The 25,527-nt window shown below is 43.0% G+C and overlaps 1 protein-coding gene across 1 annotated transcript in view; it reads left to right on the top strand.

Annotated features, from left to right (window-relative positions):
- Positions 1-5,488: 5,488 nt before the first annotated feature.
- The window catches only part of CNTNAP2 (contactin associated protein 2), a 1,659,707-nt gene continuing 1,639,668 nt past the window's right edge, over positions 5,489-25,527 (top strand). The window contains exon 1 of the mRNA XM_075921713.2: positions 5,489-6,527. Within this exon, the coding sequence (XP_075777828.2) occupies positions 6,437-6,527 (91 nt within the window). The 5' untranslated portion in view covers positions 5,489-6,436. The remainder of the gene's footprint in view (positions 6,528-25,527) is intronic.

Genomic DNA, 25,527 nt, shown 5'->3' with positions numbered 1-25,527 from the left:
TAATGAAGAACTTTTCTTTATGCACCCTCTCCACACCACTCATGCTTTTATAGACCTCTATCATATCCCCCCTCAGTCTCCTCTTTTCTAAGCTGAAAAGTCCCAGTCTCTTTAGCCTCTCTTCATATGGGACCTGTTCCAAACCCCTCATCATTTTAGTTGCCCTCCCTGCTCCCACCCTCTCTCTTCCCCTCTCCCACTTTCTTTTCCCAGTCTCCCCGAGTTTGTTCAATAAAGAGAGTTTCTATTTTTGAACACACATGTCCTTTATTTTGTACATCAGGAAGGGGGGCTAGGCACGGGTAAGTGGAAGGAGGTGAGGGAGGAATGGGGTACGAGCCCCCAATGGCGAGGACTGGGGTGGCTCTGCGGGCTCCTCGGGGAGGAAGCTCTCCTGCAGCCCCCATATTGACACCCCCCCCCAGATGGCAGCCTGCAGCAAGTGCAGCCGGGCTGATGGCCGAGTGCTGTGATGTGCCAAGTGTGGGCACTCAGGGCCCTCCAAGCCAGGACTGCTTTGCTGTCCTCCATCGAGTTAGACAAGCGAGCGGAGAACCCCTGAGAACTGTCTGTCCCGGGTGGGGGTCAGGTCCCTTTAAGCACAGCCCTCAGATAGCCTGAGACAGCAGCTCCACGCTCTAAGTCCTAATCTGATGCTCTGGCGGCACTGCTTCCGGCCAGCCTTAACCTCGGTTCAGGGTCCACTCAATGTGGACATGCTAGTTCGAATTAGCAAAAGGCTAAGTCGAACTAGTTTTTAGGTCTAGATGCACTAGTTCGAATTAGTTTAGTTCGAATTAACTAATTCGAATTAAGTTAGTTCGAATTAGTGCTGTACTGTAGACATACCCTTACAGAGCAATAATTCTATGTATATAAACATAATTTTCTTGGAGCACAGTTTGAAACATGTTACATAATCTTTCCTGTGAGGCATTTAAATTTGCATCACAGATATTTGGTGTAGAATTCAGATATTGATCATTTTCATAATTTTCTGACATTTAAGGGGCTCTTTGTAACCAAAAATACAAAAAAGAGAAATATATAAATAAAATTAATCATGTTGGTGAAGATAACCAAGCAAAGGGTTTTTTTCCCCCATACAGATTCAGATACTTTATTTCATTTTCCTCCTGTAGCCTCACTCAGCCAAACCCCCATTGCCTTCATTGGGTGTCCTGAAAAAGATTGCCACATTTAGCCTCAACAAATACTTAAAGTTCTTAATTGCATTTTTTAGATTTCTGATACTGGTTTTGTACTTATCATTCCTATACTGTGTATCTATAGCTCTGTTCAGAATTAATTCCATTTAGAAGACAATTCTTGACAGCCCCAGTAAATTCAGAAAGATCTATTCACTCATCAATACATGCTTGTATGTGCAATTCCCACTAAATTCAACACAATTATTTGTATGCAGCAAGGGCTTTTTATCCCTTAGGAATCTAGTTATAATCTCCAGGTGAATGTCACCCATGGATCATGATTTTCCTTTTATTATTGAGGTCATGATGGGTATTGTGCTGAAGAACAGAGGCTCTGTGATCTTTGGGAGAGAGGCCTTCCTGAGACTTTTGCCTTCAATAAATCGTGACTCTCCTTGTTACCTTTTGAGAAGCGTTCTTTATTTTAGCCTATACTTGTCACTATTGGTTCTTCACCATTCCTTCAGGCTGGACAAAGTGGAGAAATAGTTTGAGGTAAATAGAATGAAATTCAATAAGGACAAATCTAATGTACTTCACTTAGGAAGAAATAATCCATTACTCATATACAAAATGAGCAATAACTGTCCAGGAAGGAATACTGTGGAAAGGGATCTAGAGGTCATAATGGACCACAATCTAAATATGAGTCAACAATGCTAATATTGTTACCAAAAAAAAAAAGAGAGAGAGAGAGAAAGAAAGAAAGAAAACATCATTTTGGAATTCATTAGCAGGAGTGTTGTAAAGAAGACCTAAGGCATAATTCTTCTAATTTGCTCCATGCTGGTTAGGCCTCAACTGGAATATTGTATTCAGTTCTGTATGCCACAGTTGAGTAAAGATGTGAACCAATTGGAGAAAGTCCAGAGAAGAAAAATAAAAATCATTGGAGGTCTAGAAAACATGACCTGTGCGGGAAGATTGAATTAGATTTATTTACTCTAGAAAAGAGCAGACTGAGAGGAGACATGATAATAGTTTTCAAGGTTCTAAAAGGTTGTTACATAGAGGAAGAAGAAAAATTATTCTTAACCTCTGAAGACAGGACAAGAATCAATGGGCTTAATTTGCAGGAAGGGAAGTTTAGATTGGACATGAGTAAAAGCTTTGTCAGGGTGGTTAAGCCATGGAATAAATTGCCTATGGAGGTCATGGAATCTTCATCATTGGAGATGTTTAAAAACAGATTAGACAAACACCTATCAAGGATGGTCTAGATGGTACTTAGTCTTACAATGAGTGCAGGGGATGGACCCCAGGGGTCTCTTCCAGTTCTATGATTTTAGGTGTTAATATATTTCAGTTCAGTGCATTGAATGGTAGTGTCTGGAACAAGGGTCTCCAGCAGAGCCAGTCTCTGCAGTACGCTGCCTGATTATTTAGAAAAGTCAGCAATCATATCTTCAGCCCAGTAGTAGCAGCAACACTGGCTGCTTAAAGCATGTTTCTGTACTTACGATAGGCTTCACAGCTACTTGTTCCCAGTGTTGATCCTGCCTTGGATCTAGCCGAGACCCTGTCTCACACTCCTTCAGGTAACCTGGTCCTTTAACTCTCATTTCTGGCTTTGGAACCTGTCCTTTTGCTCTGACTTCTTGAGTGTGATTTCTGACTTTGGCTATAACTCTGACTCTAACCACTGACCTTCAAATCCTCCTCTAGAAACTGGTCATGACTGTTCATTTCCTGTTCACTGATGTAAAATTTAAAAATTCTGAATATCTTCAAGGCTTTCTCTGTGTGTGTCTCTCTAAAATAAACATAGGACTTTTAAGTTTATGTGAAAAAATTTGGAAAAAATTAACTGCCTTGTGTGCTCCAGATGTGGCTGTAGTAAACAAAATTACGACATTCCTTCATTGTTACTAGATGGTTTAATTAGGAACAGTTCCATTTGGGGATTGGAGGGAGCAAACAATTAAAAGACTTCTCAAGGGCTACGTCTAGACCGGCATGATTTTCCTGAAATGCTTTTAATGGAAAAGTTTTCTGTTAAAAGCATTTTTGGAACAGAGCATCTGGATTGGCACGGACACTTTTCCACAAAAGCACTTTTTTCTGTCTACACTAGCCCTTTTGCGCAAAAGTTTTGCAGAAAAGGACTTTTGCCCGAATGGGAGCAGCATAGTATTTCCGCAAGAACACTGACAATCTTACATGAGATCGCCAGTGCTTTTGTGGAAATTCAAGCGGCCAGTGTAGACAGCTGGCAAGTTTTTCCAGAAAAGTGGCTGATTTTCCAGAAAAACTGGCCAGTCTAGACACAGCCAAGACACATGAAGAAACTTTTTGCTATTACTGTTAAGATATAGTCAAATTCTTCCTTTTGTGAGGGACTGTCTTCCTTTTTAATAGAATTGGTTTTAACTAACCATATTTTAAAATGCTGTTTTACCTTACTTTAGTATGTACTGGTGAAGAATTTTAACATGTCCTTAAAATGTCTGATGAAAGTGCTCCAGTGCAATGTAGTGTCAATAGGGGAAATAATACAAATTTACAGTTACCTGTAACTTCCACTGAGGTCAGGATTTGACTTAATAGGAATACTGCATTAACTGGTGCATTAACTCTCAGAAGGGTTGATGTTTGCTTTTCTTACCATTCCCATGACAATTGGCCCAATGGCTTCAGTGTAATTATTCCTCTGAGTAATAAGGGTTACTCAGAGTTTAAAGGTTTACAGGGTCTTAGAGTAGAACTCTTGTGGAACTGATTCATGAGACTTGTGGTGTTTTCCTTTTTACCAGAGATACAAACAGGCAATATTTCTCATGATGTATTATTAGTCCTTCTGCTTCTGGTCCAGATAGGAACTAGTGAAAATGAGTTTTGAAGCAGGGGAAGGCTAATAAAACTTCAATTCAATTTGAATTTCTCTAATGTTGGATGAATGTTTATTTTATTTTCCCCAACAAACTTTCCTGTGCCTAAAATTATGTAATATAAGTGCTGTGTATACAAGGTGTAAGGATCAGAAAGTTGCAGGACATTGAGAGAATTTCTCTAAGAGTTGTGATATTCATGTGTGTTACATATATGTTTGTGAATTCAATTATGTTTGCAAAGAATTTTGTATTTACAAATGTATATATAAAAGTAAAACATCACAGTTTTATACTGATGGGGGAATGGGCTGGCAGAAATGTTAAAGTTTGTATCCGGGCTCATACCTTAGCGAAGAAATTCCTTAGCCCTGGTACTGTGCTCAAGCTATTAGGCATCAACTGTTTCTGCAGACCATAATTTATGTATACAAATTAAGAATGGGATTATCAAAGAGCCTAAGATTTAGGCACACAGCACCTATTGAAAGTCAGTGGGCATTAGCTCGGATTTTCAAAATGCTCCAAGGGAAGTGGCAGCCTAAGAAATTGATGATATGCCTGGTATACCTGCATTTGCTAGTATACTGGTGCTACTGGGTGAATAATTTAGCTTTGATAATTTATTCACAGAAGGATGCAAAAATAACATCTCCATTCCCTCTGTTTCCCCCCTGCTCCCTACCATTATTCACCCTTTTCTAGAGCCCGTAGAATAATATCTGCTGAATGAATTATTTAATTTTTCCGTGTCCCATCAGTTAAAGCATGAATAATCTGCCTGCCGATTGTTTCTAATCTGTCTAGAAAGTAGTATCTTTTAGTTCAGTTTGGTTAAGCATTGAGCAGAGGATAGGGGAGAACTGGAAATGGGAGAGCAGCATTTTAAACCTTGTAAAAGGCAGAGCTCTGACAATGCCAGTTTTCCACAGTGGTTGATTTCAGGCAAAATCTTAATGCTACTTTAACACAGAGAAAGAGTGAGAGAGTATGTGTGTCAGTCCCAGAGTTTAATTTTTAAGGAAAGAGATGCTGAGGGTCCACCAATTTTTTTTTAACCAGTGAGAGCAGATGAAGGAAGCACAGAGCTTCCAGGGTTCTCAGCTGCCAAGCCTAGAGGAGCTGGGGCTCAGCCCGGCACAAATTAAACGCTGGGTAATTCCACAATGAAAACATCTGCATTGGAGGCTTCTGCAGTCCTCCCAGCTCTTTGGCAGGCGGGGTGTTGCTCAGCCCCTCAGAATTAGGACCGCTCGGAAGACCGGCCTGCTTGGGGATCCCGGGAGGCTGGAGCACAGCGAGCCTGTACCATCTTCACGCGAAGGGGAGCAGAGTGGGAAGGGGCAAGGCGGCCGAGGAGGGCTGCCACCTCCTTCGGTTGTCCTGGCCCGGGGAAGGAAAAGGAGGCCGGGAGGGAGGGAGGCGGCGCGCTGCGAGCGGCGCGCTTCCACTTCAGCACCATGGACAGTCACCCCCGGGGCTGAGCGAGCGCGGCCGCCTCCCCCGGCGCCTCGCCTCACCTCTGCGCGCCTCCCCCGAGCGCCTGGCGCAAGTTCCTTTGGCTTTTGCCCCGAGAAGCAGGCCCGGGAAGGAGCGAGCTGGGGCCGGAGGAGGAGGGAGGAGCCGGGGGAGGGAAGCGAAGCCGAGGGGAGGGCAGGGAAGGCTTCCCCCTCCCCTCCCCTCTCCTCTCCGGTTGGGTTGTGCCAGCCGCGGCGGCGGCGGTGTTTGCTCCTGCTGGGAGCCGAGTGCAGGAGCAGGGAGGCTCGGAGCCGCCTCCTCTGCAGCGGGATCCGCTCTGGCTGTGGCGGTGGCTCAGTGTGTGTGAGTGTGTGTGTGAGTGTGTGCGCGCGCGCGCCCGGGAGCGTGCGGGTCTGGGTGTGCGAGTGCACCGGGCTATATATATACCCGGGCTGGGAGACGATTGGCAGCGTCTCACAGCAGCGCCGCTCTATGCAGAAGGAAAGGCTCAGCTGCAGTGGCAGCAGCAGCAGCATTGGCAACACCAACGTCTTTGCTCCCTTCCCCCCCAGTTAGCCCCTTTCTCCCCCTCCCCGCCTTTTTGGAGTGTTTTTATTATTTTTCCCTCCCTGCTCCTTGGTACTTCCTTCGGCTTCTCTCTCCCTCCCTCCCACCCCCCATACACCTCCCGCCGCTTATTTTTGATCCGAGGGAGGCGCGCGCACAACAAGAAGGGGAAGAAAAGTGTTGGGACTTATCCTGGGCTGCTCCAGACCCAGAGGCAGGAGGCGAAGAGGGGTTTCGGCTTCTACAGCCCTGCTCCCCGCTCTCTTTTCCGTTGCCTGCTCAGATCAAAGACAGAGGGAAGGAGGGAAAAGTGGAGGAAAAGCAGCTATTCCGCGGCTGACCTTTGGAGTAAAGGGAGCCGGGAAGGGAAGGATGGTTCCCCGAGCCGGCTGCAGGGCAGCCCTCTTCCTCTGGATTTTCAGCAGCATCAGCTGCAGAGCCAGGACTGCGCTCCCTGCATCCCGTAAGTACCTCTTTAAAAGAACCTTGCCCACTTTCCGCTCCGCATCCAGATTCCCACGATGACTCCGGAGGGAGGTTTCTCGGTGTTTGGGGCTTGTTTGGCTTGTGGTGTGCGCGCTCCTGGTCATGATCTGCTCAGCTTGTCATCGGGGCAGTTGATTTGGGCGATGCTGGTGGTAGTTGAGGGTGAAAGTTGGGGGAGTAGGGAACTGCTACAGGAGAGCTGGCTGGGTCTGCAGTGTGAACTTGACATTCTCTTCCGGATGAGTTGGGTTGGGGATCGGGATCTGCACGTACTGGGACAGGAAAGGGGGAGACGTGGGCAAATTTCTCAATTAGTGGGTTTTTTTTGGGAGGGGGGCGGTAAACGGAGAATAAACACTTGGTGTTTGTGGGGTCGGAGAGAGAGCGAGAGGGAGCTCAGGCAAGATGCTGAGAGTGAAGTTTTGCTTCACAAAACGAGTGAAGTTGTGCTGTCGCTGACCAGCCATTGCCCTCACAGTGAGAAAAGTGCCAGCGAAATGATTAAACCAGCAGATGAAATGCTGAACTTAAGAGAGCAAAAGCACCTGTAATAGGACCGCATCCTGCTGCCAGTAATGACAGTGCACTCGTTGATTTCCAGGGAAGCATCAAACCTTTAATGTTGCAATGAGCTGTTAGTTTGCAGCAAAATATGAGCAGGTAGAGGCCAGTATGAAGTATTTAGTTTTCTTTCTCTACCTGATGCAGAGAGCGTGCCATTTGACTGTTATTTGTGAAATAGATACTGAAATGATGTGTAGCATTTTAAAAGGATCTGCGGTGTTAGCGAGAGCAGGAGACTTGTGGTAATCAGCCTGTTTTTTTATGGATAGGTACATTTGGGTGTGTGTGACAGTTTTACTGATCAAGCAGTGAATTGTTTTGGAATGTATACATTGTACTGAGGTGTGAGTGGATCTCTCTCCTTTCTATGGGTTTGAACAAAACTATTATTAGGTTTTGGATCTGGAATACAACTGTACTGATCTGACTCACTGTCCCTCCTCCCATTTCATATGGTCAGTTTTGAAAAAAAAAGTGCCATATATTGAGACCATTGTATATATTTAACCAAAGAGATAAAAAAAACCCAGACACTCTGCCTTATCCTAAGTCTCTCAAACTATAGTCTTCTGCTATTTCCCCCTTTCCCTCAGGAGCAATACCAGTACAAAAGATTATTACTTTTGACTCAATTGTTCATCTCAGTTATGTTCTGAATGTGATTTCTTTGTACGCAGTAATAGGTCATTGTTCATAACTGGAATACTCATAAAAAGGCATAATAACTTGGGTTACCGTCATTCTGTTCTTGGGATATAAACTCCCTTGCAATGTAGGTAATAAGTATTTTGTAATGCCATAGCGGATGTTCATAGTTCTGCTACAAATTTAATTTTAGAGATAACATACAGTATTTTAAAATTTGTCATACAATTTGATAACACAATAATCATATGTTTAACCTTAGAAAAAGTTTGATAAGTTTTTATTAAATAAAATACTTCTAAAATCAGGGCAGGTAAAAAGCATACTTACTATTATCATAAGAATTAAAAACTCACTGATGTATATTTCAGTATTCTAGATTTTTTAGTATCTACAGTGTAGTAATATGAAAGAGCTGTACATACAAAACTCCTTATGAAGAGTATAGAGTTCACACTTTTTTTTTGATTCACTAAAAGTATAATGTGATTTGGTTTATAGGCAATGGAAATATAGCTACAATCCAATATCAATCTCCCTTACTATTAGTAGCAAGATGATGAACATGATAACATATGAAAAATGCATTCAGTTCTGTTCAGAAACATTATAATACTTGCCATTCCCAGTGCTAGTGAAATGGTTCTAGAGTTGGTACTTATAAATCATGATGTCTGTTGGCTAACTGGATATTCTATTGCACATTTTAGTATACAAGCTGATTTATTTTGTCTTTTATTTCTGTTGTCTCCAGCTAATTGTAAATTGAATTGATGATCACACTTTTTCTTTGAAGAGAAGCCAGTTGCCTCTGTTTTCTTCTTGGCTCTGGCTTGGATAGACATAATGGAAATTTTTGGCGGATGTATGGACTTTTTGAAATGAAAGGAATATTTATAATTTTAGTATATAACTAATTTCCGTCCAACAATTTCTTTACTGTACTCTGCTCCGCTCTAGTAAATGTTTAAGAAATCCTCCAGTATTTCACTATTGGGGAAACATGAGTATAAATCTTTTTGTATTTTTTCTAGAAAGCAGACTGTAAGTTTGGTGTCCATTACTCCCTTATTGATTCTTCTCCAGTGAAAATAAATACTGGATTCCCATTAGCTTCAGTGAGAGCAGAATTGGACCCTGAGTTTTCATTGTCCATCTAGTTTCACTAGTCAGAGCAGATTGTATCTCAAATTTTCATTTTCTCTGCACTTTCACTAAGTCTCCCTATTTCACTGAAATGATACCTGTCAGTTAATCTGACCACCTCTGTGTCAGTTTGAAAATAAACATAAACCAAACCCAAAGATTAATTGGGGGAACATGAGTCTGGTGTTTGTATAATAAGCATGCATGTGATACAGGAAACTAATGCAATATTATCCATAATCCTCCCCTGTACCCATCTGCTTTTTAGTTTGGTTGATATCTTTTCAAAACTTCACCAAAAAGTTCTTTAGATTGTATACGTCTGGTCAAGATTTAACAGAAAGGGGATCAAAACTCTTTCAGTGCTTGAATCATGGCTAATGAACAGCTCTACCAGGAGAGGTCATCACAAGACAAAAAGTAACATGGAAAATCCAAATTTACTTCTTTACCTAGTTTAAGGATGTGATGGCAAGAAGAAGGTGGTGGTTGTGTGAACTAGAAAGATAATCTTAATAGTCTCATTAAAAAAAATAACTTACCTACCTGATACACCTATTCGTAAGGTCACCTCTTGGGCCATGTATTTCCCTAATGTGAAAGAATCACAGCTAAAATTTGTTTTCAGTGGCTGTTTATGATCAACATAAGTTAGTTCATCACAGAATTTCTCACTATTTAATCTGCATTTAAAGTCATACACATGTGAATGCTTGTGTGTTCACCTATTACACTATTTCAGCTGAAGCAGCAATTCTTTTCCCCTGTTTTACAAGAGACTGAAAACATGAAGTGCTGTATTTAGTTGTGTATACATGAAAAATGTGTTTTGTCTTCAAGTTATTCTTGTCTTCCTGCACTATCCTCAACTGGGGAAAGTGAGGGAGGTCTGAATTAAAACATAAAATAGAACTGTGATGTCCCCTTACAAAGTTTGTCATGATACAGAAAGCTTTATTTACGGGATGGTAAGAAAATATAAGTGGAGATATCTGTTTAACTCAGAATGAATATTGTATGTGTGAGCATGGGGGGAAAGTCTATTCAGATGGGCTATGTCTAGATTGGCCAGTTTTTCCGGAAAATCAGCCGCTTTTCCAGAAAAACTTGCCAGCTGTCTACACTGGCCACTTGAATTTCCGCAAAAGCACTGACTTCCTACTGTAAGAAATCAGTGCTTTTTGCAGAAATACTATGCTGCTCCCGTTTGGGCAAAAGTCCCTTTTGCGCAAAACTTTTGTGTAAAAGGGCCAGTGTAGACAGCTGAGATTTGTTTTGCGCAAAAAAGCCCCGATCGCGAAAATGGCGATCGGGGCTTTTTTGCGGAAAAGCGCATCTAGATTGGCCACGGACGCTTTTCCGCAAAAAGTGCTTTTGCGGAAAAGCGTCCGTGCCAATCTAGAGGCTCTTTTCCGAAAATGCTTTTAATGGAAAACTTTTCAGTTAAAAGCATTTCAGGAAAATCATGCCAGTCTAGACGTAGCCCTGGTGTCTGGGAGTATCTTCTACTGCTGAGAAGAAAACAGAATAAATGTTTTCATGAAATCTGGTATACTTCAACATGAGTAAAAGGGGGTGTAGTATTGTATTACATATAACTATGTTCCTTTCTTTAATTCATATTCTATAAATACAAGGAGAAGATTTAAAGGACTTAGGCCAGCCAATGCTGCAAAACATTTTAAACTTGAGCTCAGCTTTAAGCAATAAATAATTCCCTTCTCTGTTTATCAATGTACTTAAAGATAAGCCCTTGTATAAGTCTCATTGAAGTAAATGGGGCCTTAGAACATGCTTAAAAGTAATCACATGCTTAAGTGTTTTGCTGCCAAACATGTCTGTCTTTGTAGAGTTCTTCTGCATTAAAACTAAAACTCAAAAGAGAAACCAACAAGCAATTTGTTTTTTAAATGTTCAGTTAACATTAAACTTGTACACAACATGGTAGGTGACTGTAGCTGAATGAATGAATTTTATATAATTTGTGAATGAATACATTTTATAAGAAATACTCTGCTAATCTATTATAAATTGGTGGTAACATCAGGAGAATATTTTTTCTACATACTAAAACAGGCATATTGCCTCAGCCTTAGTTTGGCCAAAAACAAGGGGAAAAATATGCTAGTCCAAGGAGATGAAAGGACTGTGTTTCAAAACAGCATTAACTCATATGTTTGAAACACCACACAAAAATTGATGGTGTGCACTTACCTGTTCATATAAAATAAGGTCCAAAGCCCATTGGAGTTGATGGGAAGCTTTCAATTTACCTAACAGACATTGAATCACATACGTATATTATGGAATGTGTCCATGCAAAAACTATTTGTGCTTTGTATTTTTATCCAATTAGTATGCAAATTATCACGTGTAATAACAAGTGATTAGACATAAAAATTGTTCTTGCGAGTAGTGAAGCATACAGTGATGTGCAAGCTCAAAAAGAAGCTCCATGGGTTTTGACTCCTTCTTTTCCAAACAAATCAAATGTCTTTTCTGAATATCTCCCCATGTTTGGATTCATGTAAGCACCAGAAAAGAGCCCTGGTTCCATAACCCAGGCCTGGTAAGGAATGGAAGCCAGGGGGGAAGGGCTGTTTTGGAGAGTGATCCCACACAACCTTCAAACTATAATGGCAGCTCCTGTCCCATGGGTCTGGACCCAGCTCCAGGCCACACCTGAACAGCACTTCAACCCTGCACTTCAACTTACAGTGTATAAGGTCTAACTTGTCTTGAAACCAGGTCTGGGAACTGATAGGCAAGGGACACCTGCAACCTTGCAACAGCTGTAATCTGCTTGTTCTCCATAGTCCACTGTGGGCACAGACCATGAGAAATTCCACCTCAAGGTATCTAAGAGCCAGCAGCCTCTTGGTTCCCTGCCTTTCTAAACCCAAGGGGGGTTCCAGGAAGTGTTCTTGAAACAGAGCGGATCTCCTATATACTGGTGATGACCATTTACTTTAAGCTCTCGTGCTTGACTTGGACTTTGCCACCTATTTGGACTTTGATCCTTGGTTCAGCTCTGGACTGGAACACGAACTTCTCTTTATACATTTCCTCATGTTTGACCCTGATTTTACCCTTGGGCCTGACTGTTCTTGTCAGGATCCTAACATAATGCTTGGAGTAGGGAGCTGAGCCCACCCCTGCGGGAGTGGGATTGCTTCTGGGGGGGGGTCAATGCAGGGAGGGCTCATTCCCCAAACCAGTCCCTGCCTTCCTTCTGCACTGGGCCTAGAGAAATATTTTTGCCTGACTTTGCACTCTTGGCTTCATGATTTCTATGGGTGCCACTGAACCCATTTTAAATCCTCCCTTATATTTGACTCTGACGTCAAAGGCCGATTAACTAAATCTGGAGATGTGCACCTGCCCATCTCTCTTTTAAATGGCATCTATGATGCCTTAGGTGGCCATGTACATAGGTCTATATGACCTCAACAGTAGCTCATTAAGGCCATGTCTGCACTAGAAAACTATTTTGAAATAACAAAATTCGACTTAATTTTACAAAATGGAAATAGAATTTTCAAGGAGGGGATATCTTGAAATTAGTCCGAGGCAGGCTACATTAATGTAGCCTCGACTTAGAGCCTGTGTGATGGTGACATAATGGGATACATCTCCTATGAAATAAAATTAAGATTACTTTCACAAGTGATAAGAAGATTAAATTATATTCACTTAATGCATTAGTATTGAAGTGTTCATGGGATGTGTTTGGGTCATTGAAAAATAGGCATTTTAGGCCAATGTTTGAATAGGCTTCCTTAAGGGCACCTTTAAAATATGTCATTCTGAAAATACAAAATGGCTACTTAGACGCAAACAGATAATGAGACATGCAAATGAAAATAATAATATGCAAAGTAGCTTTTCTGTATTATGTTGTGAGATCTAAATGTGCAAATGCAGGTTTTGAATATGAAATATTGAGTTCCCCTATTGAATACTGGGACTTTCTGTTTTTTTTTAAAGGATTAATTTTTCCAGCAGCAGTTTCCAAAAATAAGTTTCACCAAGGACTTTATAAACTCTGCAATAATTTTTTCCTGCATTAAGTCAATACATTGTTTATATACTGTATGCTGAGTGAGACGCTGTTTTGTCATAGTGAATACAGTGTGAGCATCAAAGGCAATCTATGGTCCCATGAGAGAAAATCTTGCTTTATCAATCATAATTATGCTTGAAATAATTATATTTAAGTGATAAATATATTTAAATATTGCCTTTCTTCTCACTGAAAAGCAAGAGAAAAAATGTAATGACCATAAAGATACACATAGAGAAAAGTGTATTTAAAAACAACTCACTTGAAGACTAATAAATGTGCCATTTGAGGCCCCAATCTGTATTAGTAAAGTAGTAGTAAAGTAGTCCATCCATATTAGTAAAGAACAAGTGTGTGGTTTAAATTAATTATGTGTTTAGGTGCTGAATGAATAATTGAATAATGGTCCTGAGTTCATTGAAAAATTATGGAATTGAGTACATTCTTAAATGTTTTGTTAATATGGGACCATCATGATCATAAACACATGTTGGAATCAAAGTTGAGGAGGAGGGTAAATGTGCTTTCAGATTATATCACTGGTATCATGACCGTAGAAATTCATCCTTTTCAGTACATTGTGGTTGATGATGCTTAACAATATGAAGAGCAGAAGGAAGTATCATAATTACTAAATATTTCATTTCTGATTCTTTTTATCTTCTAGCAATATTACATTTTATTTTTAAAAAAAGAATTATATCCATTTAACATAAAAATTAAGATGATAAAATATATAAGTACATACTTAAAGAGGAACATCCATATTTGCAATGAAAATATACAGTAACAGGGTGGCAAGATACTCTTGCTTGCATACTTTGTTGACAGGTATTAGATTTCTGCAGGGAGATGCAAGTTTATTTGTTGCTGAGACACTGGGGCAGACATGGCTCCGTACTGAACTAGAGATGTCATAACCCTCTGGCAGCTAGAGTTTGAGACAAGTCCTGTAGGAAGAAAGAGTTCGGGAGTAGGCTGAAGTTTGAATAGGGTTCTTTTGGAATGAATGGAGGCAGTAAAACCAGACTCCAGAAGCAGATGTCTTTCTGAGACTATAATGCCTATGCATGTAGCTTGTGTTTGGAGTTAATTGGGGCAACTGTGAGCTTTCACTTTCCAAACTACTCCTACCTTTATATTTCTAAGCGTTTTACAATACAGATGTTATTTACTGAATCTAGAATAGCAAAGATCTCATTCCACTGTGTTCCCCACCTTCTCTTCTACTGATAAAACTTTGTAATTTGACTTACAGGGAAAATAGTTGCAGCGTAAGTAAAGTGACATCTAATGAATAGTTTTCAGTGAGTCTGGACTCCTGTGTTATGGATTTGCCTCTCTCAGGCCATCAGGTTAAAGGTGAAGTTTCTTACATTAGTCTACACATCAGTGATGGGCAACCAAGGTTAGTGAGTAGGCCACAAGTTTGAAATAAGTCATGTGAACTAGCCATGACCCCAAGAATAAGATGTAATATACAGTGTGCTGAGTATTTCAAAACAAATAGAAACGCTTTAATCATTCATATATTAATACGGCTGTCATCAATTTTTAAAAAAGAAACATTTACACTTTATAATATCACATCCCTGCCCGGCATCTTAGAATCATAGAGCTGGAAGAGACCATAGAAGGCCATCAAGTCCAGCCCCCTGCCCAAGGCAGGACCAATCCCAATTAAATCAACCCAGCCAGGGTTTTGTCAAGCCAGGACTTAAACACATCTAGGGACGGAGACTCCACTATTTCTCTAGGTAACCCATTCTAGTGTTTCACCACCCTCCTAGTGAAATAGTTTTTCCTACTATCCAACGTGGACCTCTCCCATTGCAACTTGAAACCATTGTTCCTTGTTCTGCCATCCATCACTACTGTGAACAGCCTTTCTCCAGCCTGTTTGGAACCTCCCTTAAAGAAGTTGAAGGCTGCTATCAAATCCCCACTCACTCTTCTCTTCTGCAGACTAAATAGACCCAACTCCCTCAGCCTCTCCTGGTAGGTGATATGTTCCATCCCCCTAATTATTTTGGTCACCCTCCGCTGGACCCTCTCCAATGCATCCACATCCTTCCTGTAAATGGGGGCCCAGAACTGGATCCAGTACTCCAGATGTGACCTCACCAGAGCCGAAGAAAGAGGAATAATCACATCTCTGGATTGACTGGCAATGCTCCTCTTAATGCAACCTTCTTGGCTACAAGGGCACACTGTTGACTCATGTCCAGCTTCTCATCCACTGTAATCCCCAGGTCCTTTTCTGCAGAACTGCTACTTAGCCAGTTGGTCCCCCGCCTGTAACAATGCTTGGGATTCTTCCGTCCCAAGTGCAGGACTCTACTCTTGTCCTTGTTGAACCTCATCAGATTTCTTGTGTCCCAATCCTCCAATTTGTCTAAGTCACTCTGGACTCTATCCCTTCCTTCCAGCGTGTCTACCTCTCCCCCTAGCTTAGTGTCATCAGCAAACTTGCTGAGGGTACAATCCATCCCCTCATCCAGGTCATTAATAAAGATGTTAAACAAAACTGGTCCCAGAACCGAACCCTGGGGCACTCTGCTAGAAACCAACCACCATCCTGACATTGAGCTGTTGATCACTACCCACTGATTCCGACCTTCCATCCCGTTTTCTATCGATCTTACCATCTATTTATCCAATCCACATTCCCTTAACTTGCTGGCAAGAATGTTGTGGGAGACTGTATCAAAAGCCTTGCTAAAGTCAAAGTATATCACATCCACTGACTTCCCCGTATCCACAGAGCGAGTTACCTCATCATAGAAGCTAATCAGATTAGTCAGACACAACTTGCCCTTCGTGAATCTATGCTGACTATTCCTGATCACCTTCCCCTCTTCCAAGTGCTTCAAAATGGATTCCTTGAGGATCCCCTCCATTATTTTTCCAGGAACTGAGGCAAGACTGACCGGCCTATAGTTCCCTGGATTGTCCTTCTTCCCTTTCTTAAAGATGGGCACTACATTTGCCTTTTTCAAATAATCCGGGATCTCTCCTGATCTCCACGACTTTTCAAAGATAATGGCCAAAGGCTCCACAATGACACTTGCCAACTCCCTCAGTACCCTCGGATGTATTAAGTCTGGACCTATGGATTTATGTATGTTTAGCTTTTCTAAATAGTTCCTAACCTGTTCTTTCCCCACTAAAGGCTGTCCACCTTCATCCCATATTGTATCACTTAGTGCATTAGTCTTGAATCTGACCTTGTCTGTGAAGAAAGAGGCAAAGAAAGCATTAAGTACTTCAGCTTTCCCTACATCATCTGTCACTAGGTTACTACCCTCATCCAGTAGGGGCCCCAAACCCTTTCTGATCACCTTCTTCTTGCTAACATGCCTGTAGAAACCTTTCTTATCCTTCACATCCCTTGCGATTTGCAATTCCAATTGCGCTTTCGCCTTCCTGATAACTCCCCTGCATTCTCGAGCTATACATTTATACCCCTCCCTAGTCATCTGTTCAAGTTTCCACTTTTTGTAAGCTCTCTTTTTGTGCTTAAGTTCACCAAGAATTTCCCCGTGAGCCAATCCGGTCTCCTACCATATTTGCTTCTCTTGCTAAGCATTGGAATGGTTTCTTTCTGTGCCTTCAATAAGGCTTCTTTAAAATACTGCCAGCTCTCCTGGGCTCCTTTCCTCTTCATGTTAGCATCCCAGGGGATTCTGCCCATCAGGGCTCTGAGGGAGTCAAAATCTGCTTTTCTAAAGTCCAAGGTGTGTATTTTACTACTCTCTTTTCCTTCCTTTGGTCAGGATCCTGAAATCTACCATCTCATGATCACTGCTTCCCAGGTTGTTGCCCACCTCTACTTCCCCTACTAGTTACTCCCTGTTTGTGAGCAGCAGATCAAGCTGCACATGGCCTCTGGTCAGATCCTGCAGCACTTGTACCAAGAAGTTATCCCCAACATTCTCCAAAAACTTCCTTGATTGTCTGTGTACTGCCATATTGGTCTGCCAACGGATGTCAGGGTGATTAAAGTCCCCCAGGAGAACCAGGGCCTGCAATGTGGAAATTCTCTCAGTTGTCCAAAGAAAGCCTCTACCTCATCCATCTGATTTGGTGGCCTGTAGCAGACACCAACCAAAACATCACTGCTGTTGCTTACACCTCTAAACTTAACCCATAGTCTCTCAACAGGCTTTTCTCCCTCTATATACTGGAGTTCTGAGCAATCATAGTGCTCTCTTATATACTGTGCAACTCCTCCTCCTTTTCTCCCCTGCCTGTTCTTCCTGAACAGTTTATACCCTTCCATGATAGCGCTCCAGTCATGTGTGTCATCCCACCAGGTCTCTGTTATCCCAATCAAATTGTAGTTCTTGGACTGGGCCAGGGCCTCCAATTCTTCCTGTTTGTTGCTCAGGCTTCTTGTATTGGTGTACAAACACCTCAGATAACCAGTTGATCGCCCTACCGTCTGCATTCGAATCATGGGTCCTCCTTTGTTGCTCGTTCCTCTTTGCATTTCTTCCCGGTATCTGACTTTTCCACTCCCCTCAGGGTTTTGTCACCATTCCCCAACAAACCTAGTTTAAAGCTCTCCCCACCAGGTTTGCAAGCCTGCCTGTGAAGATGCTCCTTCCTCTCTTTGTTAGGCGGATCCCATCTCTTCCTAACAATTCTTGTGCCCAGAACAGAGTCCCATGGTCGAAGAAACCAAAGCCCTCTCTGCGACACCACCTGTGCAACCACACATTTACTTCCTCAATTCCACGATCCCTACCCAGTCCTTTCCCTTCAACAGGGAGGATGGATGAGAACACCACTTGCGTGCCAAAATCTTTGATCCTTCTTCCCAGCTCTATGTAATCCGCAGTAACCTGCTCAAGGTTGTTCTTGGCCGTATCGTTAGTTCCTAGATGGAGAAGCAAGAAGGGGTAGCGATCCGAATGTGTGATCAATTTTGTAAGCCTCTCAGTCACATCCTGAATTCAAGGTAAGCAGCGCACCTCTCAAGAATCCAGGTCCGGTCGGCTGATGGATGGCTCAGTTCCTCTTAGGAGGGAGTCCCCGAACACCACCACCCACCTTCTTCTTTTTGGGCTGGTGGTCATGGAACCCCCATCCCTGGAACTATGCATCCCATGCCTTCCAGTTGAAGTGGTTCCCTTCCGATTTCTTCCTTGTGAGGTCCCTTCCAAAGCATTCTTCATTGCAGAGCCTGTGGAGAGAGCCTGAAAGTGATTACTTACCTCGGTAAGAATGGGGGATTCTTTCTAGAAGTTACATGCTGCCTCTTCTCCACCTCTTCTCCCAAACATGTCCCATAACTGCTCCTCCCTTCCTCCTAGTACTTCTGGAGTGCCTTAAAAAGGCTGATTTGTGCTCTGCCCTATTCTTCCCCCTCCCTCTCAGAGCTTGAATGCTGCAAATCAGCAGAAGGAAGAGCAGGCGCAGGGACGGGATGCAAAACAGCCAATTCATGGTGCTCCAGAAGTCTGGGAGGGAAGGGGAGGAGTTGGTAAGTGCAGAGCCACCAATGTGTGAGAGGTACGGGGGAACGAGAGTGAGAGGGGTTGCGTGGCCTACACATGGAACCCTGATGGGCTGTATGTGTGCTGCTGGTTGCCCACCATTGTTATACATGGATTTTGAAGACCTGTGTCTCAAATGTGCTTAGAGTTCAGTCGGCATACAGGGCAAAAAAGCTTGTGTGCCTGGGACAAGGAGTAGGATGAGAGCCAGAGATGTAGGAGATTTCTCCTGAACCAAAATGTGCTGTAAATTTTTAATTACAGATGCACTATTGCAGTGCCTTGGCATCTATCCCTAGAATATATAGAGTAGGGTGTAGGCAAGTATTTGTGTTCAGTGTTTGTTTGACAGATGTTTATTGACTTTTGGAATGTCATTATGGAGGGAGTGTCCCACATGCAATGAAAAACTGAAGCCTTGGGGTGTGTATGCTTGAAGCAATCTAATGAAATATCTGTATGGAAGCATGTAGTCACTGACGGAGAGTAATACAATCTGGATAGAATAAAATATGACATCTGTTTATATTTGTTTTACAGACTGATGGCTTAATTGGACAGGACAATGGTCCAGATCATGGTTTTTCAATCAGATGTTATGTTCCTTTTTCTTGAAATAATTTTATATTTAGGTAAATTTCCTTATGAAAATAATCACACACATTCTGTTGTCTTACACCTTTGTGAATCTCAGAAAACTACACTGAAATCAATAGACTCCCTCTGGTGTTACACCAGTGCATCAGAGAGAGAGAGATTTATTCATTTTGCTTTGTTTATTTACAAGTTTGTCAAATCTGCTTATGTTGTTCCATATGTCAGCTATTTAGCTACAAAAAGTGACTGTTTGATATGATTGGATTGCTGATACATGTACAATTACTTGATAAAGGTAATTTAACTTATAAATCATAACCATTCAAAGGTTTTAGGTTGGTTGAATCTTTGGAGCTAATGGATAAAGAGAAGACCACTGAATACCTCGATGTTTAATTTTAATTTAGTATGTATGTATTTTATAAACTTAGAAAGGAAAATATTAGAAATACCATGTCAGATTTAAGTACTGTATGCACTTATATCATTCTCTGCTCTCACAGAATAGCATTCATAGCTAGGTACTATGTATTTCTGCAGGGAAGATGCATACTGGGATTGTGGACTAAATTTCTTTGTCAGACATTGGTAAGAGTTTATTTTGTTTCAGACTGGAAGAAGTCACTGTATACCGCGAGACATTAGTGTAGAGTTTGCCAGTTAATTTGTAGAGTCACATACACTGCTTTTAATGGCTCCAGAAATCATTGCCATCTAGCTTTTGGGTTTTCCTCTTCTGCTATAGGTGCTCTGCTTAGTCACTGAAATACTACCCATGTACTAAGTGAGAAAGAGTGGGAAAGTTTTACAGTAATATTAGAGTGCAGGGAAGACCTTCATTTTCTTTTCTTTATCCATCAATGAAAGCAGTAATATAACTTAATCAATTTTCCTTTTTCTAAAAATGGGATGTTCCTGTTTCCAGAGCTTGCCCAGTACATTTTTCCCAGATTCTCCTACGTCCTGTTTTTTGTAACCTGAAACAGCCATTGCAACTAAGCCAAAATGAAGTTAAGGAATGCTAAAATGACTGCGATCCTGTGCACAACTCCTTGATGGATTACGGAATGATCCCTTGCATTGCCTTCTTCCCTTAACATTTTTGTCTTGTTTTTAATCTGAAAATCTGTTCTTTGATTCTAGAGAAGAGGAGTTCAGTATGGTTCTTAACACTTCTAGTTCTTTCTGCATGGACTTGTTAACCCGAAGCCCCTTCTATGTAGCCTTTTCTTTCATTCCCCTCACAGGAACTAGTACTTCTCAGGAGGGCGCTTACACTGCCAAACGTGCATGAAATCATTAGTAAAATGTGCTGACATTTTTCACTCCTTCATGTGTGCAGACACCATGAGAGAACAAAAGAAAGAATTATTGCTGTAAAATGAGCCATGATGCTGGCGGGTGGTGAGGCTAGGCATAAGTGTCTTAAGGACCCAAATTTCCTACTGGATTCTTAGATTCTGTTGTATTAATTTTTATGGAATAAATGATCCAAAAATATTAGCATAATTCAGTCACTGAATAACATTTCACAGTTTTAAACAAGGCACAGGTTTGGCATACAGAAACATCAGCTTACTTGGCAAACACACCTTTAAACATTTTTTTTCCCCTCTTTTACCTTCCCATCAAGATAAAGGAAGGGGAAACAATTAAAGGCTTTGATATCTAAAGTATTAAATAAAGATTTTATTTTAACAAAATCCCTTTGCCCTTAAGGTATGTCTACACTACAGCATTATTTTGAAATATCTTATTTCGAAATAACGTGTCTATATACAAAATGCATTTTGAAATAGTGTTTTGCTATTTCAAAATAGCGTGTCCACACTGAGGCTGTGTCTAGACTATATGCCTCTGTCGGCAGAGGCATGTAGATTAGACACATAGGCAAAGGCAAATGAAGCCGCTATTTAAATGATCGCAGCTTCATTTACATTTACATGGCTGCCGCGCTGAGCTGACAAACAGCCGATCAGTTGTTTGTCGGCTCGCGCACTAGTCTGGACGTTCCCCTTGTCGACATCAAAGCCCTTTGTCGGCAGCCCCGTTATTCCTCGTGGAATGAGGTTTACCGGGGCTGCCGACAAAGGGCTTTGATGTCGACAGGGGGAACGTCCAGACTAGCGCGCGAGCCGACAAACAGCTGATCAGCTGTTTGTCGGCTCAGCGCGGCAGCCATGTCAATGTAAATGAAGCCGCGATCATTTAAATCGTGTCTTCATTTGCCTTTGCCAAAAAAACAAATCTACATGGCTCTGTCGACAGAGCCATGTAGTTTAGACGTACCCTGAGTGGACACTGAACCACATTTAAGGCTGGCCGGAACCAGGTCCGGTAGGGCATCAGCTCAGAAGGCCTGGGCTTAAAGGGACCTCCCCACCCCCCCAGACAGCCGGTTCTCAGGTTTCTCTGCTTGCTTGCCTACCTCGATGAGGGACAGGAAAGCATTTTGTCTTTGCATGCTCTGGTTGCTCTCACTTGGGACACCACATCACTCTGCAATATGGAGCCAGAGCTGTCCCTGGACACTCTGGTGCTTCTCGTGGACATGTTGCTTTGAGCCTGGCTGCACTTTCTGCTGGCTGCCATCCAGGAGGTCCATCGGGGGGCTGTCATTATCTAGGAGGCCCTGCAGGAGAGCTTCCAACCTGACAAGCACTAAGAGCCTCTCTGGTCTGACCCACTAGAGGCTTGTGCCTCATTCCTCCCTCACGTCCTTCCACTTACCCACCCCCCCTGATGTCAAATAATTTTTCTAGAACACAAACTCTCTTTATTTAACAAAACTGGAGTGTGTGTGGGGGGGGAATGAAACTCTGGTGAGACTGGGGAAAGGAGGTGGGAGAGGGTAGAAGAGAGGCTGAGAGAGGGGAGGGGGAAAACCTGGGAGGAACGAGCTAGAAGGGGGATGGGAAGTTCAGGGTTCAAGGTTGGGGGGGTCTCGCCAGACCAACTTGATTTTCATGCAAACCTGATCCTTTGGTGGCCAGTCTGGCAGCTATCCTGCCATAGACGGCCAAGTTTCTTCATCTAGTGTGGAGATCATGGATGTTGGAGGCATCCACCTGAAACCTGAATAAGGTCCATGATCTTCACCCTGGACCAGGAAGACGCCTGCCTTCTCCAGGCCCTGGCAGGCTGCTGGGAGCTGGCAAACTGTTCTTGGGGAGTAGTGGAGGGCTGGCTGCCAGTGGCTTGCTGGCTCATGTTTTGGGACCACTTGGTCAAGGGCAGTGACTGCTGGCTCTGTGCTGTCAGGCTTGGAGCTAGCACAGGCACTGTAGCCAGAGTCAACCTCTTTAAGGGATCCGGGGAGTGGAGAGGGAGAGGAGTGTTCTTGGGTGATGCTGGAGTGGCCACAGTCTGCTTTGGATATGACTGTCTTGAGTAACTTTATCACTTCAGTGTTTATCTCTTTTTCTAGATCACTTACTAATATTTTGAACAGTTCTGTCCCTGTGGGACTTGCTATTTACATCTCTCAATTTGGAAAATTGGCCATTAATTCCTACTATTTACTACTTATCTTTTAACCATTTAGTAGTCCATGACAGGACCTTCCTTGTTGCTAAAGAGGCTTTGGTGAGGAACTTTGTCAAAGGTTTTTTTAAAATCTAAGTACAGATTGGACTCCCTGGTCCGGCACCTTCAGGATCTGAGCTGTCCCAGACTAGGGAGTTTGCCAGACTTGGGGAGGTCAGTGCCCTCCTTCTGGTTGCCCTGCTCCTGAGCTCCTTTTCCTGGAGTTGCCTGCCCTGACGCTGGCCCTGCTAAAGCTGGCTGGCCATGGCTCCACCTAGCTGCCTGCCCTCTGCCCCAGGGTCTTCTGGGGTTCCAGGCAAGGACCAATAGGCCATTGCAGGTCCCAGGACCACAGGGTGTTTCCCAGGGTTCCCAACTGGGGCCACCTGGTACCACTGCCCTGCTGCTGCTGGAGGTTCTCCAGATGGTGCTGCCTGGCCACCTTGCCACACTGCTATGGCCACCCTGCTGCCCCTGGGGATTCCAGACACCTGCCTCCACCAACCCTGCTTCAGCTAGGGATTTCCCTGTAGAGGCTGCCCAGTCATCCCAGCCCTGCTGCCCCTGGGGGTTTCTCTGGGTTCTTGGCCAGGGCTGCCCAGCTGTAGGAAGCCCAGCTGCAGCCAGGGGTTCCCAGCTGGGATCAGGACTCCCAGGACACGTGGCCCTGCCTACGCTGGGGTTCCCCAACCCAGGCAGGATCTCCCGGACAGCTGTCTGGCCCTTGGCTGATGCTGAGGGTTCCCTGGCTGTGGCTGGGGCTGGGGCTGGGGCTCCCCAGCCAGGCACCATTGATGCTGGGGGTGCAAGACTAGGGGGGGACTCCCAGCTGCTGCCTGGCCCCACCCAAGCTCCTCAGCCTCTGCTGGAGCACAGATGTTGCTAGATCAGAGAGTCCTGGATTTGGGAGGTTCAACCTGTATACTGAATCTATTAGATCACCCTTATCCATATACGTGTTGGACACACTTAAAGACTTCTAATAGATTGGAGAGGTGTGGTTTTTTCCTCAGCCCCAGCTATATTGACTCCTCCTCTACATATTTTATTAACCTATGTGTCTGATAATTCTCTATTTTTTACATTCAATTTAAATTCTAAAGTGTTTTTTTTTATTAAACCATCATGGGTGTTCAGTTCCTGTTGCTATAGTTTCAAACTCATCAGAGTGAAAATCACCTCTGGTGCTTTCCTCTGATTCGGAGACTCCAAAAGCACAAAGATCAAGAATAGTAACTACAGACACAATCACAGAGACTACAGGTGAGAGGGGGCACAAGCCCCAAATGCCATGGGTGGGAGGGGCAATGGGCTGGTCAGCAACAAATGTGGGGAATAGAATGGGGACCTGGAGCTTGCAGCAGGGGTCTGCCCCCCTGCAGTCACTAGCTGCAGGGGGGAAAGAAGAGCAACATGACCCCATCCATATCACTGTGCCTTCACCAGTCTCCCCTGATGAGTACCAAGTCTCATCTGTACAGTATGTTTTATTAAAGCAATGGCATTACAATTACCCATGCACATATAAATCCCACAGAAACCCACGCAATGACTAAAATTAGATGGTATTCAAACATCCCCACAATTCTTGGGGTTGATGGATCTCTCAACAGATATGCTTTAGTGGAGAGATGCTTGTTGCTGTGGGCTTCTCTTGGGAGTCTATGACAGGATGGATTAAGGTTTATCACACCCATTTCTAGCTAGAAAAAAAAACCAGAAAAATCCTCCAAAGGGACCTCAGCACCATGGACAGCTCAGTGATGGGGTTATGGACTAGGAGGGCAAGAAATAGCTCCTGAGTAGCAGTTCAGGGTGACTGCTCACCCTGAACATAGAACATAGTCAAGTGTGAAGCATCGGTGAAGGCTGGGCCATAGGGCAGTGGCTTAGAGACTGAAAGCACTTTTGTTAAAGGGACATGATGCTATGTGGCTGCTATTATCAGAGTTTCCAGGCTGAGATCTGGAGTAGTGGATAGGCCCAAGTCCCCACCCACCTCGACTAGGCCACCTAAGAACTGGCCCACTGTTGACCCATGATAAAAGTTCAGATTCCCTTCTAGAGGTTAAAAGGCCCAGCTGGGGCCAGAAAAGAGCAGAGCGGGCAAAGATTCTTCAGAGGAAATCCTAGGTTCATTGGCCCATACCAGATCCAGATGCCCTTAAAGATTTTGTTGGACTAATACCCGAAAAGAAGTGTGTTTGAGTTGTTCCGTACAGACTGTGTGTGACTCAGCTGGAGAGCTGAGTCACTAGAAACTACCAGAAGAGGTCACCATAAACGTGGAGAAGTACAAACACACCTGACCAGAGAACCTGTGTCTTTACCCAACCAGGGACCCTCTTATATTGTTCTTACCTTTCACTCTATGCATAGTCATGAAGGTTTCAACCCTCTTTTCCTTGTGTGTACTTCCACACTTCATGTACATTGTGGAACCCTATTTTTTATAGGTTGTTTCTTAGTGATTAGCATCAATGAACATGGTACATGGTAACCTGTAGTCAAACAAAGACATTCTTCAATAATACATTGTGGTCTATTGCCATCTATACTTTTCTTAAATCAACTATTGATATATGTTTTACACTTTTACAGTAATCTTGTAACCATTCTGGCAGGCATGGGGTATTCTTAGGTCACCCACTCGTATCAAGTGTCCGGGAGAAATGTATGGCTTAGTATGGCTAAGCTAAAATCTTAGAGATTGCAGCCTATATGCCTTACATTTCAGCCATGATTTACTTATAAATCTAATATACACTCACAGCTCCTAAATACTTGTCAGGATTATATTTCTATAGTCCTACAATTTAAATCTATTTAGCATACATTTATTAAATATAAAATAGCATATGAGCGATGAGGAGTCCTGTGGCACCTTATAGACTAACTGAAGTGTAGGAGCATAAGCTTTCGTGGGCAAAGACCCA

This window comes from Pelodiscus sinensis, chromosome 2, assembly GCF_052426305.1.
Source record: "Pelodiscus sinensis isolate ZL-2025 chromosome 2, ASM5242630v1, whole genome shotgun sequence".
Classification (NCBI taxonomy): domain Eukaryota; kingdom Metazoa; phylum Chordata; order Testudines; family Trionychidae; genus Pelodiscus; species Pelodiscus sinensis.
Note: the sequence above shows the minus strand (reverse complement) of the source record. Positions and strands in the feature narration are given on the sequence as shown.